Here is a 15,447-nt window from a genome sequence, read left to right on the forward strand (position 1 = left end):
ATAGATACCTTCTAATGGATGAATGCATAGTAGATTTTTTTTTTTCATTTGTTGTTTAATATCTTGTTTAATTTTTTTTTGCTTTTTTTTGCTTTTCAAGCTTTTCCTTCGCCCTTTCAAGGGTTTCTTTCTTTGGCACGGGATTCGGTCCACCGTGAAATCGAACAAAAACAATCCTAATTCAACTCAATTTGCGTGGAAGATTCAGTCGGTTTTCGAAATGAGTTTAGATCTTCAATCGTCTTCCAAAACTGTAAGTCGCAACCAAACCATGGTATCGTCTCAACGACGCTTAGGAGCCGAAGGCTTCTTCACCGATCCCCGATAGGAAACCCGCGTAACCATTTCCACAAAGCTCTGGTCGCTGCGTCGACGTTGCTTAGCCGAGCTTCCTCGGTTAACTCCAGTACGGCCAATATCGACGTTTTCTCTCTCGTCGGAAGTAGTGGTCTTCTCTGCATCGGGGGATTCTTGGTTATCATTTGTGTTGGCCTCGGTCTTGGCCTTGGCCTTGGCTTTTCCAGTCTTAGTCTGAAGCATTCCCTGTGCCCGCTGCTTCACTGCAGCTTCCACGACCCATTTCTTGAAGGTAGGCAGGATTTCAATGTCAGGGAATTTCGCTCGGCTATTTTGGTGTCGCTCAATATCCTTGGAGCCACTTCGGGCTGGAACCCAAACGCCCTTCTTTCCGCCACCAGCATTGGCTCCATTGTTGCCGTTTTCATCAGTCCGAGTATCTGGGGCAGTGGCAAGGGCCTTTTCCTCATCACGCATATGCTCCATGTACTCGCGAGTTTGGCAAACAATGGCACGGATTTCGTCGAAAGATTTCCGAGGTCCTGCACATCTGCGAAGCCATGCGGGGACGGGAGCCACGACGGCTCTCGGCAGCCTACGACCCGAGGTAAGGCTTCGACCATTAGAGGGTCTCTTCGCTGCGCTGTTGGTCATTGGCTTCTTGTTTCTGCCAGTGAACTCCCCGAGGTTCTCTTCCTGGTCGACTCGGAGTATCTCACGGCGCCGGAGTACAATATTGAAGCTTTCAACACCACCCCATTCCTCCATGCGAGAGAGCGACTCAATAAGTAGCTCGCATTGTGTGAAAGGCCACTGATCGGCGCGGTATCGGGCACGTTGGTAATGCTTTCGGCAGTAGTGAACCCAGACGGCGTCGGGGAAGAGCTTCGTGGAAGCTTTGTTTCGGCCGAAGAAGTGCGAAACAACCTTGCGGTAGTGCATTCCGTCTGGAGAAGGGCCCATGTGGCATGGCTGAGAGAACTCACAGAGTATGTTGTTTGGATTTTCTTCGTCAACGTTGCTCGCGTGATCGATGGTGTGGTGAATGTCGTCCTCGCTGTCGATGTCGTCAGGGCTATTCTCGTCGAAATCCTGGAACTCGTCCTCAAACTCAAAACCTTCGTAAAGACGCTTTGTGAGTGAGGGGCAATGGGGGTGGAAGTCAGGATCGGAGTCTGTGTCTCGAGATAGCGTGCGTCGAGATACGTTCTGTGGGGCGATGGGGCCGATTTGTTCGAGGTGGGACGGCGACAATCCCTCGGGCGGATACTCTGCTTCATCAAGGAAGCGAGCCATCATGTAGGGGGTCACGCCATTGGAAGGAAGCTTAGGGTGCAATCCATCAGGGAATCTACCAGAAGATTCAAGAGGTGAGTTGCTTTGGACAGACGAAGGTGAAGCTGGACGGGGAGGACTATCAGTATTATCCATCATGCCCTTCTGTTTCTTTCGTGCCGGGGAACTTTCCCGTCGAGAAGGGTCGTAATCCTTGATGAGATTTCTTTTCTGGCGACGACTCTCTGCTTGGGACGTGTTCACCTCCACCACACTTCCAAAACGGCTGAAATCAGCCCATTCGGACTGCAAGCCCAGGTTCACGTTCAGACTGTTTCCAGGGGATAAAGCCATGTTGTTTAATAGATGAGTTGAAAAAAAGGGTAGGGATGTTGGATGATTTGGGGAATATTGATGTTGAGAGAATGTTTGTGTTGGATGGGATCAAGTCAAGGTCACGAAACTACTAGGAAGAATTTATATGTGACCCAAGATTGCCGGGATTACCCCACTAAGCCCATCAAGCTGCATACTACGTTACGTGCCTTTTTCGCCCTTTCCTCATTACTCATCTTTGGCCTCGAAAAAGTGCGCTAACTAATCGTTTTATACTACCCCAGAGTATATAACGCACGGACCACATCTTAAATCTGCCGGGTCAAATTAGCTGTCAAGCGGGCGGTCAGCTTGAACACTAATACAGAAAAGTAAACGAATAATATATTTCCCCACAAATGCATACTACATAGTGTCACTTATATTTATAACTCTGTACACCACACCATCTTTTATTCTACCTATAGTACTTATATGCTGTACACAACTTTTGAATCTCATCGTATTTGCGAGCTCACCGTTTCTAATGGAAGCGGACAAGTTGAAAGAATTGAGCCATCTCATAATTGTTTGCTGTCATGCCATCTATGCTGGAGGTTCAAAACACGGGTTATCCGAAGACGAATGGTCAGTCATCGCAAACATACTGGTGCATCAAATATCTTGGGCTGCACGCTCACAGTTGAACCTTCCAGGTTTATTGAATCTTTTCAAAAAGGAGAGACCCCAACTTTCATCAAACATGTCAAGGCTGGACTAGAGGCCTTATCTGGAGATCCCAATGCACTGCTGATTTTTTCGGGGTAAGAGGATGTTGCAATTCACAATATACTTTGTGCGAGTATGGCTTATTGATGGGTTTTGCAGAGGACCAACCAAGAGACTGAGAACAGATCTCAGCGAGGGAGAATCATACCTTGTAAGTCTTCCCATACGTTGAACAAGAGCTGGCTAACTGGAATATTTATTAAAGAAACTCGCCAAAGATAACAACTACTACATTCAAGAAGCGGGGGCAATCTCGACGATCGACCCGGCAAGAGTCATCGCAGAGGAACTTGCTACAGATTCCTACCAGAATGTACTCTTCTCATTGCTGCGCTTTCGTTTACACACAGGTGTCTATCCGCAACGTATTACCATCGTGACTCATGAATTCAAAAGGGCTCGGTTCATGGAATGTCACTTCCCTGCTGTGGGATTACTTCCACAGGACGAGACGCAGGCAGATAACAGGGCTTCTGTGATTGGTATCAACCCACCAGAGGAAGTAACCCCCTTAGAATCATTGGTCCTTGGCGAGGCTAGCAAAGGAATTGGGCTCTGGAGACAAGATCTATATGGCGTTGGCAAGGACTTGGCCGGGAAGCGACATCGAAGAGGCTGGTACCCGGGAATGGAAGCTGAATTCTTCATGCACAGCGGCCTTGAAGAAGTCGTTGAGAGCTTGGTATGCTGGGACGGCGGGTCGGGTAATGAATGGTTTTCGAGGATGACAGAGCTGCCTTGGTTCTACAGCAACCCAACGCAATGAAAATGGAAGAAATAATGCAGTATTCATTAATGCATGACTACCTCTTGCACTGATATGCGTAAAATCAACTTGTTCCCCTCCAAAACGCCAATGCACAGAGCATCCCTCGTGGATATTCATAAAGAAGTCGAAGCTATTCAATCTGCCATCCGGTAGCTAACTAAAGTACCCACGCGGTGGTTGTTGGTACTAAAGCTTCGCAATTGAACCTTTTCGGCATTTTTGATTTCCTTTGCGTCGCTGTCACCCCACTCCACAGGGACATCGGAGTCGGCGTCGGCATAGACCAAGACGTTGAATGTGCAGTCTCCATCGAGGACCGGGAGAAAGGTAACCGAAGCGGTAATCTGGCGGAAGATGGCTTGAATTTCGTCTTGGATCTCCTTTTCGGTCTTTTCAACAGGTTCGGCATTCTGGACAACGGGGTCACTGCGGGGTTAAGAATGGTCGAGTTAGCAAGGTCATACTGTATGAACAACTCTTAGGGTCGAAAAGTCTTACCCGGGAGTGGCATTCTCCTTATCGCTCGTCCTTCCAGCAGATTTGCTTTTCGAGGATTTACCAAAGACCTCAACCTATAACCAAAAATGTCAGACGACAAGGGCAGAAATCGGTGACCTTAAGTGCACGTACGTCAAACTGCCATCGCTCCACATGCTCTCCAGTTTCCCGATCGGTGATGACCACCACAAGTTTTGAGATCTTTCCACCGGCCATCCACCTGTTCAATTGCGACATAATCTTTTTGATGTATGCCTTCACCTGGTCGTCCGCGGATACTTGGGAGGGGTTAGAATAGGATATGGGTGGATATCGAATTGGCGTAGCAAAGAAGAGACGAACCGAGCATGTTGAGGCCATATTTCTTGACACTGTTACTTATCAGTTCTCTGGGCTTATTGACTCGGCATCGGATCGCAACTCACGTTATGAAATCATCGGGAGGGTAAACAGCACGTTGGAACCTGCAATGGCCGTTTTGATAAGCCTCTGGTACCAAAATCCGCCATAGAAACTTCATTCAAGACTCACAGGATGGAGTTGATCGAGTACTCGAACTAGTATATTGTCAGAATTGAGAAATCGCATTTGAGAAAGGCATGGCACTCACGAATTCAGCGACAAGCTTCGCCGACCCTGCGAATAATAGGCTTTGTGAGCTATTTGAGACAATGGTTGGAGGGAAGATCCCAATCGCTTACCCTTAATAACCAGCTTGTGCACCTTGGATTTGTCTTTGGCTTCAGGCATGTTGGGCAGAGTCTGTTGAACGTCAAGAGAAGAAGCAAAGTGGGAGACAAAGCTGAAGGGAGGGTTTGTTTATGCCGATAGTCGATAGTCGCCGCAGCGATCGCAGTCACCGCCCGCAACCGCTTTTTTACAACGCTTCGCAAGACTCAATCAAATTCGCCGTTAATTGCGAGTCAAGACACCGAGTCGCATTCATTTATCTGCGACAATTTACCCAGGCGATTGTCCTCATTCCATGCCACTGCACGAATCCCGATGCGAGGATGTCTGCAGGTAGCCCGATGGCTCAGCGCGGCGCCGAAACCTCGGGCGGCGAGCCTCAAGTCGCTGGCTGGACTTCCCACCCGCTATAATTCCCTCCGATCCTTCACAGCCTCTGCAGCTTGGAGTGCTCGATCAAAGTCGGGCCAAAACACTCCGGATACAAATCTTGAGCAACGAATTGCCGCCATCCCCCTCGATCGATATCGCAACTTTTGCATTGTCGCACACGTCGATCATGGCAAGAGCACCCTCTCCGACCGATTACTAGAGCTCACCGGTACCATCAAACCGGGTCAAAACAAGCAGGTGCTAGACAAACTGGATGTTGAGAGAGAACGGGGAATCACAGTGAAAGCGCAGACATGTACGATGATCTACAACCACAAAGGGGAGGACTACTTGCTACACTTGGTGGATACACCCGGACATGTGGATTTTCGTGCAGAAGTGTCGCGAAGTTATGCCAGTTGCGGTGGTGCCTTGCTTCTTGTTGATGCTAGTCAAGGCATCCAGGCGCAGACTGTAGCCAATTTCTATCTGGCTTTCGCACAGGGCCTTGAGTTGATCCCCGTTATTAACAAAGTCGACCTACCATCGGCAGATCCAGAGCGGGCTTTGGAGCAGCTAAGAAACTCATTTGAGTTGGACACTGAAAATACCGTCCTGGTATCAGCCAAGACCGGGCTGAACATCGAAGCCATTCTTCCCACGGTTGTCGAGAAGATTCCTGCGTACGTAAACCCCCCCCCCCCCCCCCCCCCGGTTTTAAGTCACTACATCGGATGCTAACATGGCCCAATAGGCCCATTGGTGATACACAGAAACCCCTTCGTATGTTGCTGGTTGATTCTTGGTATGATTCCTACAAGGGTGTGATTCTTTTGGTGCGCGTTTTCGATGGCGAGGTCCGTGCCGGCATGCAGCTGGTATCATTTGCCACGGGACTGAAATACTATGTTGGAGAAGTTGGAATCATGTATCCAACGGAGACAGCCCAATCAGTCCTCCGCGCGGGCCAAGTCGGATACATTTATTTCAACCCCGGAATGAAACGAAGCAAGGAAGCCATGATCGGCGATACATTGGCTAGAGTGGGCCAGGAGAAGCAAGTGGAAGCCTTGCCAGGCTTTGAAGAGCCAAAGTCGATGGTTTTTGTTGCTGTATACCCTATCAATGCTGATCTTTTCGAGCATTTGGATGACAGCATTAATCAGCTCGTCTTGAATGACCGAAGTGTGACAGCTCAAAAGGAATCCTCCGAGGCCCTGGGAGCCGGATTTCGCATGGGATTCTTGGGCACTCTTCATTGCTCTGTTTTCGAGGACCGCCTCCGTCAGGAACACGGTGCAAGCATCATCATCACACCCCCGTCTGTCCCCGTCAAGGTTGTGTGGAAGGACGGCACGGAAGAAATCATCACCAACCCGGCAAAGTTTCCGGACGACGAACGCCTACGTGTTAAGGTTGCCGAGGTCCAGGAGCCCTATGTGTTGGCAACACTGACCTTCCCTGAGGAGTACTTGGGAAAGGTGATTGAGCTTTGTGAAGCAAACCGAGGCGAGCAACAGAGCATTGAATACTTCACTGCCAGCCAAGTTATCATGAAATATGAACTTCCCTTGGCACATCTCGTCGATGATTTCTTCGGAAAGTTGAAGGGAGGCACCAAGGGCTATGCTAGTTTGGATTATGAGGAATCTGCTTGGCGCGCAGGCAATATTGTCAAGCTTCAGCTTCTAGTGAACAAAGAGCCTGTTGATGCCGTGTCACGACTCATGCATATGAGCCAGGTTAGCCGCCAGGGAAGAACATGGGTGTCCAAGTTCAAGGAACACGTTGATCGGCAACTTTTTGAGATTGTGATCCAAGCTGCTGTTGGCAAAAAGATCATTGCTCGTGAGACTATCAAGCCTTACCGCAAGGATGTCTTGGCCAAATTGCATGCCGCCGACGTAAGTCGCCGACGAAAGCTCCTGGAGAAACAGAAAGAGGGTCGCAAGAGGCTTCGTGCAGTTGGCAATGTTGTGATTGACCACAAAGCCTTCCAGGCATTCTTGTCCAAATGATCACATGTACATTAGAAATAATTATATTTGTAAGAAGTACACACCCTATCGTCTTTGGTGAACTCTTTTAGAGATCCAGTTTTATTACGTGTATGAAAGTATTGGCTGTAAGTAATGTTTTCCTAATGCTATTCGGTTTCTCTCAATAAAAAGGCCAGAGATTGTCACAGATACTTAGCACGTCAAGCATGCATGCTGTAGATAATGACAGCTACTACGAAGGCTTTCAGTGACATTAGATTCAATTTCTCGGTTTTTTATACTACTAGGCGGTAAGAGAGCTTCTGCGGCAGAAAAAAAGTGCTCGTCGCCGACCCCGCGGTCAATTCTGCATCCTCTTCCTCTCCTCATCGCCATTCTCCTTCCAAACCGATTACCTGTGGAGTTTGCTCTCGGAAAATATTCGCGCAGGTTTAGTAGCCGACGTTAAAGGCGCAATCTGTTCCACGGATATTCGATTTCGTGGATTGCGGCTGACACCCGCGCGCCGATCAAATCATCTTTGAGTCACCCTGCCATGCTCTCCCTTTGACGACGGCGCGATGCAGGCCTCCGAGGATGCACAGATTGACCTGGGCAAGGCTCAGGTCATTGACCGTACTCCCAAAATCATCAAGGAGTTGAAATTTGGTGTATTGTATGAAACCCCGATTTTGCTTCAAGGGCTGAGTTACAGCACTGTTTGCGCGGAATGCGGTAGCTAATGAAAACATTTTTTTCTCTCTAGAACAAAGAACGATATTGTTGAGCAAGCTGCGGTGGAAGTTTCAGATAGAAAATTTTTCGACCTTGAGAATGGCAGAAAGGTGGTTTCCAATGGCCCTCTCGATACACGCATGGGTATTTCAGGCAAAGTTGCAATCTGTGCGACTTGCGGCCTGAACTCGAAGGATTGCAATGGTCATTTCGGCCATGTGCGACTGGTTTTGCCAGCTTTTCACGTTGGTTACTTTAAGAGGGTCATCGGCATCCTACAGGAAATCTGCAAAGAATGCTCACGCATTCTCCTTCCGGAGAACGAGCGTCGGTCCTTCCTACGAGAAATGAGACGTCCTGGCCTGGATAACTTGCGACGAATGCAGATTGCGAAGCGAATCAACGAACGGTGCCGGAAGACTCGCGTATGCGAGCACTGCAATGCGATCAACGGTGTTGTGAAGAAGATTGGTACGAGCGCGCTGAAGATCACACACGACAAGTTCCGTGCTTTCAATGCCTCTACATCGGTCAAGAAGCAGCCGCCGCTTAGCAAGACGGTATTTGATGATTCCTTTGCCGAAGTGCGAAATTCGAACACCGAGGTCGAAAAACATTTCAAGAAAGCACAGGATGACCTGAATGCCTTGCGAGTGCTCAAGTTATTCCAAAAGATTTCGGACAGTGATTGTGAACTTCTGGGATTGGATCCCAAAGAGGCTCGACCGGAGATGTTCCTGTGGCAGTATATTCCGGCTCCGCCCGTTTGTATCAGACCTTCGGTGATTCAAGAGGCCGCGTCTACTGAGGACGACTTGACTGCGAAGTTGGGTGATATTGTGCAGAGTAACATCAACCTCAAGAACTCATTGCTCAAAGGAGCCCCAGTCCAGACCATCATGGAATGCTGGGACTATATGCAACTCCAAATCGCAGTCTACATCAACAGTGATGTGCCTGGTCTCAACAAGGCGGATCTTGGCAAACCCATTCGCGGATTTGTGCAACGACTGAAGGGAAAGCAGGGTCGCTTCCGTGGAAATTTGTCTGGAAAGCGTGTTGAGTACACCGGCCGAACGGTCATTTCGCCCGACCCCAATCTTCGAGTAGATGAGGTTGCTATTCCGGAGCTGGTTGCCCGAAACCTGACATATCCCGAGGTGGTAACACGATACAACAAGGAAAAGTTGCAAGAGCGAGTGCTTAATGGAACGAACAAATACCCCGGTGCGAGATACTTGATCAAAAAGGGCTCGATATGGCAGACGAACTTGAAGTATGGCAATCTAAGGCATATGGCCAACCAACTCCAAGAAGGTGATAAGGTCGAGCGTCACCTTGAAGACGGTGACATCGTACTCTTCAACCGACAGCCGTCCCTCCACAAGCTCAGTATTCTATCTCATTTTGCCAAGGTTCGACCGCATCGGACATTCAGGCTGAACGAGTGTGTCTGCAACCCTTACAATGCCGATTTCGATGGAGATGAAATGAATCTACACGTCCCACAAACGGAAGAAGCGAGAGCAGAGGCAATGGAGCTGATGGGTGTGAAGAACAACCTGGCCACGCCTAAGAACGGTGAACCCATCATTGGTGCTATTCAGGATTTCATCAGTGCTGCTTATCTACTAAGCAGCAAAGATAATTTCTACGACCGTCGGTGCTTCTCTCAGATCTGTCTCTATATGTTGGGTCCCGAGACGCGATTTGATCTGCCCCCGCCATCAATTATGAAACCAGAGATGCTCTGGACTGGCAAGCAAGTCTTTAATATTTTGATGCATCCCAACAAGGATGACCCCGTCTTGGTCAATCTCGATGCAGCATGTCGACAATTCAAGCAACCAAAGGACGGAATGCCCAAAGACCTGGATCCAAACGATTCCTGGCTGGTGATTCGTAACTCAGAAGTCATGTGTGGTGTCATGGACAAATCTACTGTCGGTGATGGTAAAAAAGACAATGTGTTTTACATTATGCTTCGAGATTATGGTCCTGCTGCCGCTGCCCAGGGTATGAACCGTCTTTCCAAGTTGTCGGCCCGCTGGCTCACCAACCTTGGCTTCTCCATCGGTATTGCGGATGTGTGGCCCAGCGCAAGGCTTGTCCAGTCTAAGAATGACTTGGTCGAAGCGGCCTACGCAGCTTGTGACGAAGTCATCGCTCAATTTAAAGCTGGCACCTTGGAGAAGTACCCTGGCTGTGATGAGTTGCAAACAATGGAAAACCAGCTTTCTGGTATTCTCAGTAAGGTTCGTCAGCAAGCTGGTGACGAGTGTATTGCACAGCTTAGCAAATACAACTCGCCTTTGATCATGGCCACGTCCGGATCTAAGGGTTCTAGTATCAACGTGTCCCAAATGGTGGCGCTTGTGGGTCAACAGATTATTGGTGGCTCGCGTGTCCTGGATGGTTTCCAAGATCGTACCCTGCCTCATTTCCCGAAGAATGCACGTCAGCCTCCTTCCAAAGGTTTCGTTCGCAACAGTTTCTTTTCGGGTCTTACCCCTACTGAGTTCATTTTCCACGCAATGTCCGGTCGTGAAGGTCTGGTCGATACTGCTGTTAAAACGGCCGAAACTGGTTACATGTCTCGTCGGTTGATGAAGTCCCTTGAAGATCTCTCTACGATGTATGATGATACCGTACGAAACTCCTCTGCAGCGATTGTGCAGTTCCAATATGGTGACGATAAGCTGGATCCTTTGGACATGGAAGGTAAAGCCAGGCCCGTCCATTTCGAGCGAACATTCATTCACTCTGAGTCAACCACATACAACAACTACGAACGGAGTTTGCTTCCGGCTGAAATCGCGCAAGTTTGCGAAGAAATGCTTGGCAAAGAACGCGCTAAGTTGGTACGCAAGGACCTCATGGGCAATGAGCTGGGCTACATGGATCGCAGTGACCACGGAGTCGATCAGCTTGAGAGCGCACGTGATTTCTTGGACTCCATCCAAGAATATGTGGATGCGAAGGCTGAGAAACTGATCAATCTGGGTGGTGACATCAATCCGAACGACGAAAGGAGTCGACAAGGCCTGGACCATACCGGAAAGTTGACAGAGACCACTTTGCGTGCTTTCATCACTTCCTGTCTCACAAAATACCGGAGAGCTCAAGTTGAGCCTGGTCATGCCGTGGGTGCTGTTGGTGCTCAGTCCATTGGTGAGCCAGGTACCCAAATGACCCTGAAGACTTTCCATTTCGCCGGTGTCGCTGGTATGAGTATCACGCAAGGTGTTCCTCGTATTAAGGAAATCATCAACGCCTCCAAAGAGATCAGTACTCCCGTTATCGCCTGCGAACTAGTCAACAAGGAGCACATGGCTGCAGCACGTATCGTGAAGGGTCGCATCGAAAAGACGTACCTGCGAGACATCATGCGCACTATTACCGAAAATTGGACAGGCAGTCATGCTTATGTCACCGTTAAGATCAACCTCCAAACGATTTCTGATCTCAAACTCGAGTTGGATGTAAGAAAAATCGCTCAGGCAATCAAAACCCACAAGCGCTTCAAGGGTGCAGATCTCACATTCCGGGTTGGCACGTCTTCCATTCGGATCTTCATGGACATGGACCCGGCCACCAAGACGGGTCTGTCAAAGACAGAGGTCGCCGCCACAAGTCTCGACCCCTTCCTGCGTCTCAAACATCTTAAGCGAATGTTGCCCGATATCCAAATTCTTGGACACGCCCGTGCCCAACGTGCTATTATCCGAACAGACGAGACCTCAACCTCTAACACCCTATTGGTGGAAGGCTACGGCTTGAAAGACTGCATGACCACTGTTGGTGTGGATGGTCTCCGCACAAGGACTAACAATGTCATGGAAGCACGTGAAGTTCTTGGTATTGAGGCAGCACGAACTACAATTGTTGTCGAAATTAGTGAAGTCATGAAGGACATGAACATCGATCCTCGTCACATGCAACTTTTGGCTGACGTTATGACATACAAGGGCGAGGTTCTGGGTATTACTCGGTTTGGTCTGGCCAAGATGCGTGATTCTGTTCTTCAGCTCGCTTCATTCGAGAAGACTGCTGATCACCTCTTTGATGCCGGTGGTGCTGGCCGTACCGATCTGATTGAAGGTGTCTCTGAATGTATTATTATGGGCAAGACCATTGGACTGGGAACTGGTGCCATGGAAGTTGTGCGCAAGTTGAATTTCTACGAAGGACAGATCGGCCCACGGAAGACTGTCTTCGAAGATGCCTGGACCGAGCTCTGCGAGGTACCTCAGGTGAAGAAATTGAAGAAGCGGGTCAGGTAGTGACCAGATATTCCAAGTATCTCACACTTGTTATCCCTTTTTTTGTTATTTCGGTGGCCTCTTTCATCCGCATTTTTCTCGGCGTTGGAATATGTTTGCTTTTCTGCCCAGTTGCAGCCTTCGGGCACGACTCTGTACATGTACTCCCGGTGCCGCCAATTGGCGCCTGTTTTATGCACGTTAGCGATTAGTGACGATCTGCAATCGACGAATTTTACCAAGCAATAGCTTCTTTTTCTTTGCCTTTTCTGTACAGGCCGATACCGCATATGTGGAGAGTGGGGACTACCAGCTACTTCCTTTGGATTGTGATCAACGCGAAAGCAGATCACCTCAACCTCCTTAGCATTATCTTTTCTTTTTCTCAATTCTCGTCTGATCATTAATCTTTATTGGATACAGTATCAACCCGGGTTGACCGGAGCTCGGCGCCGCATGATGAAGAACTGCATCTCTACAGCAGCGCATCCCTGTAACGCACATGATGTGCGCTATTCCTCATTCGCCTATCTCCAGTGAGGCACCGTACTCAAGGTGGAGGTCTGTCGATTGGCCACGTTTCTCCTGCATCAAGCCAATAGCAGTTTCCGAAATGCAAGGCTTTCGCCATCTTTGGGAAGTTTTTGAGGGGCGATCAAGTCACAATCGCAAGCCAATCAGGCACCATATTAAACCCTGTTCTTGACATGGGGTGCTACAGGCATCCACCCTCGAGTTCTTTCTTTGGGGGCGAACGCCCTAATCCACATCGGTCAAGGTTCACACATCACCGTTTCTTTGTTATTTTCACTAGTTTATTGGGGGGCATTGCCCAAGTCTTGACACTCCTCTCTTGACTCCTGTAATTAGGACTTCCCAGTGCCACGGGTCGACCTTGTTTCTTTTTTTCCCCTCTCTTTCTCTAAACGACCTCCGCGAAGCTCCGCGAAGCTCCCCAATACATGTTCTTTGCCTATATCGGGAAGGAGAGAAAAAAAATCAATGTACACTGAGAGGCATGGATTTCGACGATTCGAAATTAAAGAAGCGCGAAAGTCGGACACGCGCACCGACGGCCTGTCAGACATGCCGTCTTCGCAAGACCCGGTGCGACAATTCCAGGCCAACCTGTAGTTATTGTGTTGTGCAGGGGGTAGATTGCATCTATCCTGAGACGTCACCACGCCTTAGCCAGTAAGTAAGGTGGCTTGGCTATCTTTTCATCTGGGTCTTGCAAAATGGCCTTGTGGAGCAAGTCTGAGACTGAAACATTTTCTCCTGTCCTATAGATCTGGATACGATACGTCCAATCAGGAAATCTTGCAGCAGCTGAGCCATATTTCCTCGTTACTGGAAGATATCAAGCAAGGCAATTCATTGAGCGGCTCCTCTACTCGTTCTCTCCGGAGCACCTTGCTCGAATTGACTACGCAGAACACCAGTCCACTGACTGATATTGCATTCCCAGGAAACACCCATGCTCAGGCAGGTAGCTCCAATGGCGATTATCGCACGTGCGAGCATGATGCCGACTTATTATACGTGGCTAGCTCCGCAGAACTGATGCTCCGCTGGCCGGTCTATGAAAGAATTGTAACAGATGCAGAGAAAAACATTCGATCGTTTTTATTAGACTCTCTGGATGCCCATGCTCAATCGGCCGCTCCACCACCCCAGCAGGTGGGCGATAGCCATCTTGTGGCTGGTATTCAGCATCTATGTCGGAAATACATTATGCTCGTCCATCGGCGGAATCCCGTTTTGTATATAGAAAAGCTCGAGCACTACGCCCGCGAGGTGAGCATCCAAGGATTAGAGTCGAACTCTCAATCTTGCCTAGTGGTACGCCTCATCTTTCTAAATAACCTGTATTTTGATGTTTTTTTTTCACGCTAATTTCCTTTATCAGCTTCTAGCATGCGCTTTGGCCTGTTGTACTTCCTCCTTTATTCCTCTCGCACAGGTCCCCGAGGATCTAGATCACATTCCAGAACCGCCTCCATCCGATGCTGATATGGGCGGTGCATGGACATATTTTCATGCCGCTAAGCAGCGGTTCGTATCATTGAGTGCATCTACAACCGATATCCAGTGCTTTCTTCTAGCTGGGTTTTATCACAGGCATGTTATGCGTCCGCTGGAAGCATGGTTCTGTTTTCAGCAGGCATCCAGCAGACTAGAGGTTCGGCTACGGTCATTGTGCAGAGAGCAGTGGAGAGCTGATGCAAATTATCATAACTTGGAGTCTCGGCTATATTGGTCTTGTATCCAGGCTGAATAGTAAGTACTAGTTGATGAGTACCCGACATACACCTATTAACCGCAACCGAGTAGTGAAATGCAGGGCGAGTTGCCTTTATGGAGCAGTCGACTTGAAAGGTTTGGATCGTCTGAGTATTTTCCAAGTCTCCCCGTATTCTCCTCTTCCCCGGAGAATATTGAAAGCGATATCGAGGCTCCCATTAACATACAATCTGGTGTCAGTGGCACCGAGGAGCAGAAGGGGTGGAGGTTCTACATTGGAACCATTTGCAACCGGCGCACCGTCAACGAAATGCTAGTTGACATTTGGCGAAATGGAGAAGAAGGATGGATGAACAACGTCGGCGAAATTGTCGATCGAACCTCCGAGGCCGTGAAAGTAGTTGCGTCCTGGTATAATCGCCTTTTCCCTCCTGTCGTCTCTCAACCTCTATCTGGTTCTAACCGCTAACACAAAAAAGGCACCAATTGTGCCACAGCGGCCTCTCCTCTCCCTCCTCGTCCAATCAAGATCTTGAATTCTTCCTCTCGGGTCGTTATCACATCGCATGTGAGAAGATCTACCGACCAGTCTTCTACCTCGCAATCCACTTCCAGTCCCTTCCAAGCTGGGTACAGACGACCCCTCATATATCTCAATCGGTATTTTCTTTGGCCCAAAAAGCAATTGATAACTGCGCCCACCTTCTTCCAAACTTTTTCTATCATTTTCGCCATGAGTGGGTCCATAGTGTCGTTCGAAGTGCGTTCGCTTGCGCCATACATATTCTTGCTGCAGTGTTAAACAACGTGACTCTTGCGCGGAATCCAAATCCAGGAGGGTGGGCTTTGAGACCACCTGAGAATTGGGGTGCGCTTGTGCGACTTGGAATTCGGATCCTGAGGCTCTGGGAGTCGGAGTCTGTGGATGTGCAGATTATGAGGGCAATGCTAGAAAGAATGTTTCAAGGGACTTGCCGTCTGGCTGGCGTGAGATTTGATTGCTTCTGAGTCCTGACCTTCATGAGACACCTGAGGCCGACGCTTCTGTTTTTTGAAATGCAAAAATGTAAGGATTTTTTGTATTAATTGGTAATTTACCCTACAACTTTCTTATCTTTGTTTCTGGGGCCTGCTATTGTATACGCCAGGATAGATGTTAAAGTGTCATATGATCCATTTCGCGGAATCATTCAATTTAGTAAAAAATAAAGAAGGGAGTCAT

The 15,447-nt window shown here is 48.7% G+C and overlaps 6 protein-coding genes across 6 annotated transcripts; 4 read left to right on the plus strand and 2 right to left on the minus strand.

Annotated features, from left to right (window-relative positions):
* Positions 1–282: 282 nt before the first annotated feature.
* N7466_005629 (putative pathogenicity factor) lies at positions 283–1,926 on the minus strand (the record flags this gene model as incomplete). Its single annotated transcript, XM_057165026.1, has 1 exon — positions 283–1,926. The coding sequence occupies one exon, from the start codon at positions 1,924–1,926 to the stop codon at positions 283–285; it is 1,644 nt and encodes a 547-aa protein (XP_057020625.1).
* A 560-nt stretch (positions 1,927–2,486) lies between these two features.
* N7466_005630 (DUF218 domain protein) lies at positions 2,487–3,442 on the plus strand (the record flags this gene model as incomplete). The annotated part of the gene is made up of 4 exons (XM_057165027.1): positions 2,487–2,535; positions 2,591–2,711; positions 2,776–2,827; positions 2,882–3,442. 4 exons carry the CDS (start codon positions 2,487–2,489, stop codon positions 3,440–3,442), a joined length of 783 nt encoding a protein of 260 aa, XP_057020626.1.
* A 137-nt stretch (positions 3,443–3,579) lies between these two features.
* Positions 3,580–4,693, minus strand: N7466_005631 (spindle checkpoint protein MAD2; the record flags this gene model as incomplete). Its single annotated transcript, XM_057165028.1, has 8 exons — positions 3,580–3,871; positions 3,944–4,017; positions 4,076–4,221; positions 4,286–4,314; positions 4,369–4,407; positions 4,475–4,500; positions 4,554–4,579; positions 4,645–4,693. 8 exons carry the CDS (start codon positions 4,691–4,693, stop codon positions 3,580–3,582), a joined length of 681 nt encoding a protein of 226 aa, XP_057020627.1.
* Positions 4,694–4,948: 255 nt separating this feature from the next.
* On the plus strand, positions 4,949–7,023 carry N7466_005632 (GTPase GUF1; the record flags this gene model as incomplete). The annotated part of the gene is made up of 2 exons (XM_057165029.1): positions 4,949–5,688; positions 5,760–7,023. 2 exons carry the CDS (start codon positions 4,949–4,951, stop codon positions 7,021–7,023), a joined length of 2,004 nt encoding a protein of 667 aa, XP_057020628.1.
* Positions 7,024–7,565: 542 nt separating this feature from the next.
* N7466_005633 (DNA-directed RNA polymerase III core subunit RPO31) lies at positions 7,566–12,002 on the plus strand (the record flags this gene model as incomplete). Its single annotated transcript, XM_057165030.1, has 2 exons — positions 7,566–7,660; positions 7,751–12,002. 2 exons carry the CDS (start codon positions 7,566–7,568, stop codon positions 12,000–12,002), a joined length of 4,347 nt encoding a protein of 1,448 aa, XP_057020629.1.
* A 997-nt stretch (positions 12,003–12,999) lies between these two features.
* Positions 13,000–15,233, plus strand: N7466_005634 (uncharacterized protein; the record flags this gene model as incomplete). The annotated part of the gene is made up of 6 exons (XM_057165031.1): positions 13,000–13,175; positions 13,271–13,823; positions 13,891–14,050; positions 14,087–14,261; positions 14,313–14,636; positions 14,705–15,233. The coding sequence occupies 6 exons, from the start codon at positions 13,000–13,002 to the stop codon at positions 15,231–15,233; spliced, it is 1,917 nt and encodes a 638-aa protein (XP_057020630.1).
* Positions 15,234–15,447: the final 214 nt, after the last annotated feature.

This window comes from Penicillium verhagenii, assembly GCF_028828195.1.
Source record: "Penicillium verhagenii strain IBT 33310 chromosome Unknown utg000006l_segment0_segment0, whole genome shotgun sequence".
Taxonomy (NCBI): Eukaryota; Fungi; Ascomycota; class Eurotiomycetes; order Eurotiales; family Aspergillaceae; genus Penicillium; species Penicillium verhagenii.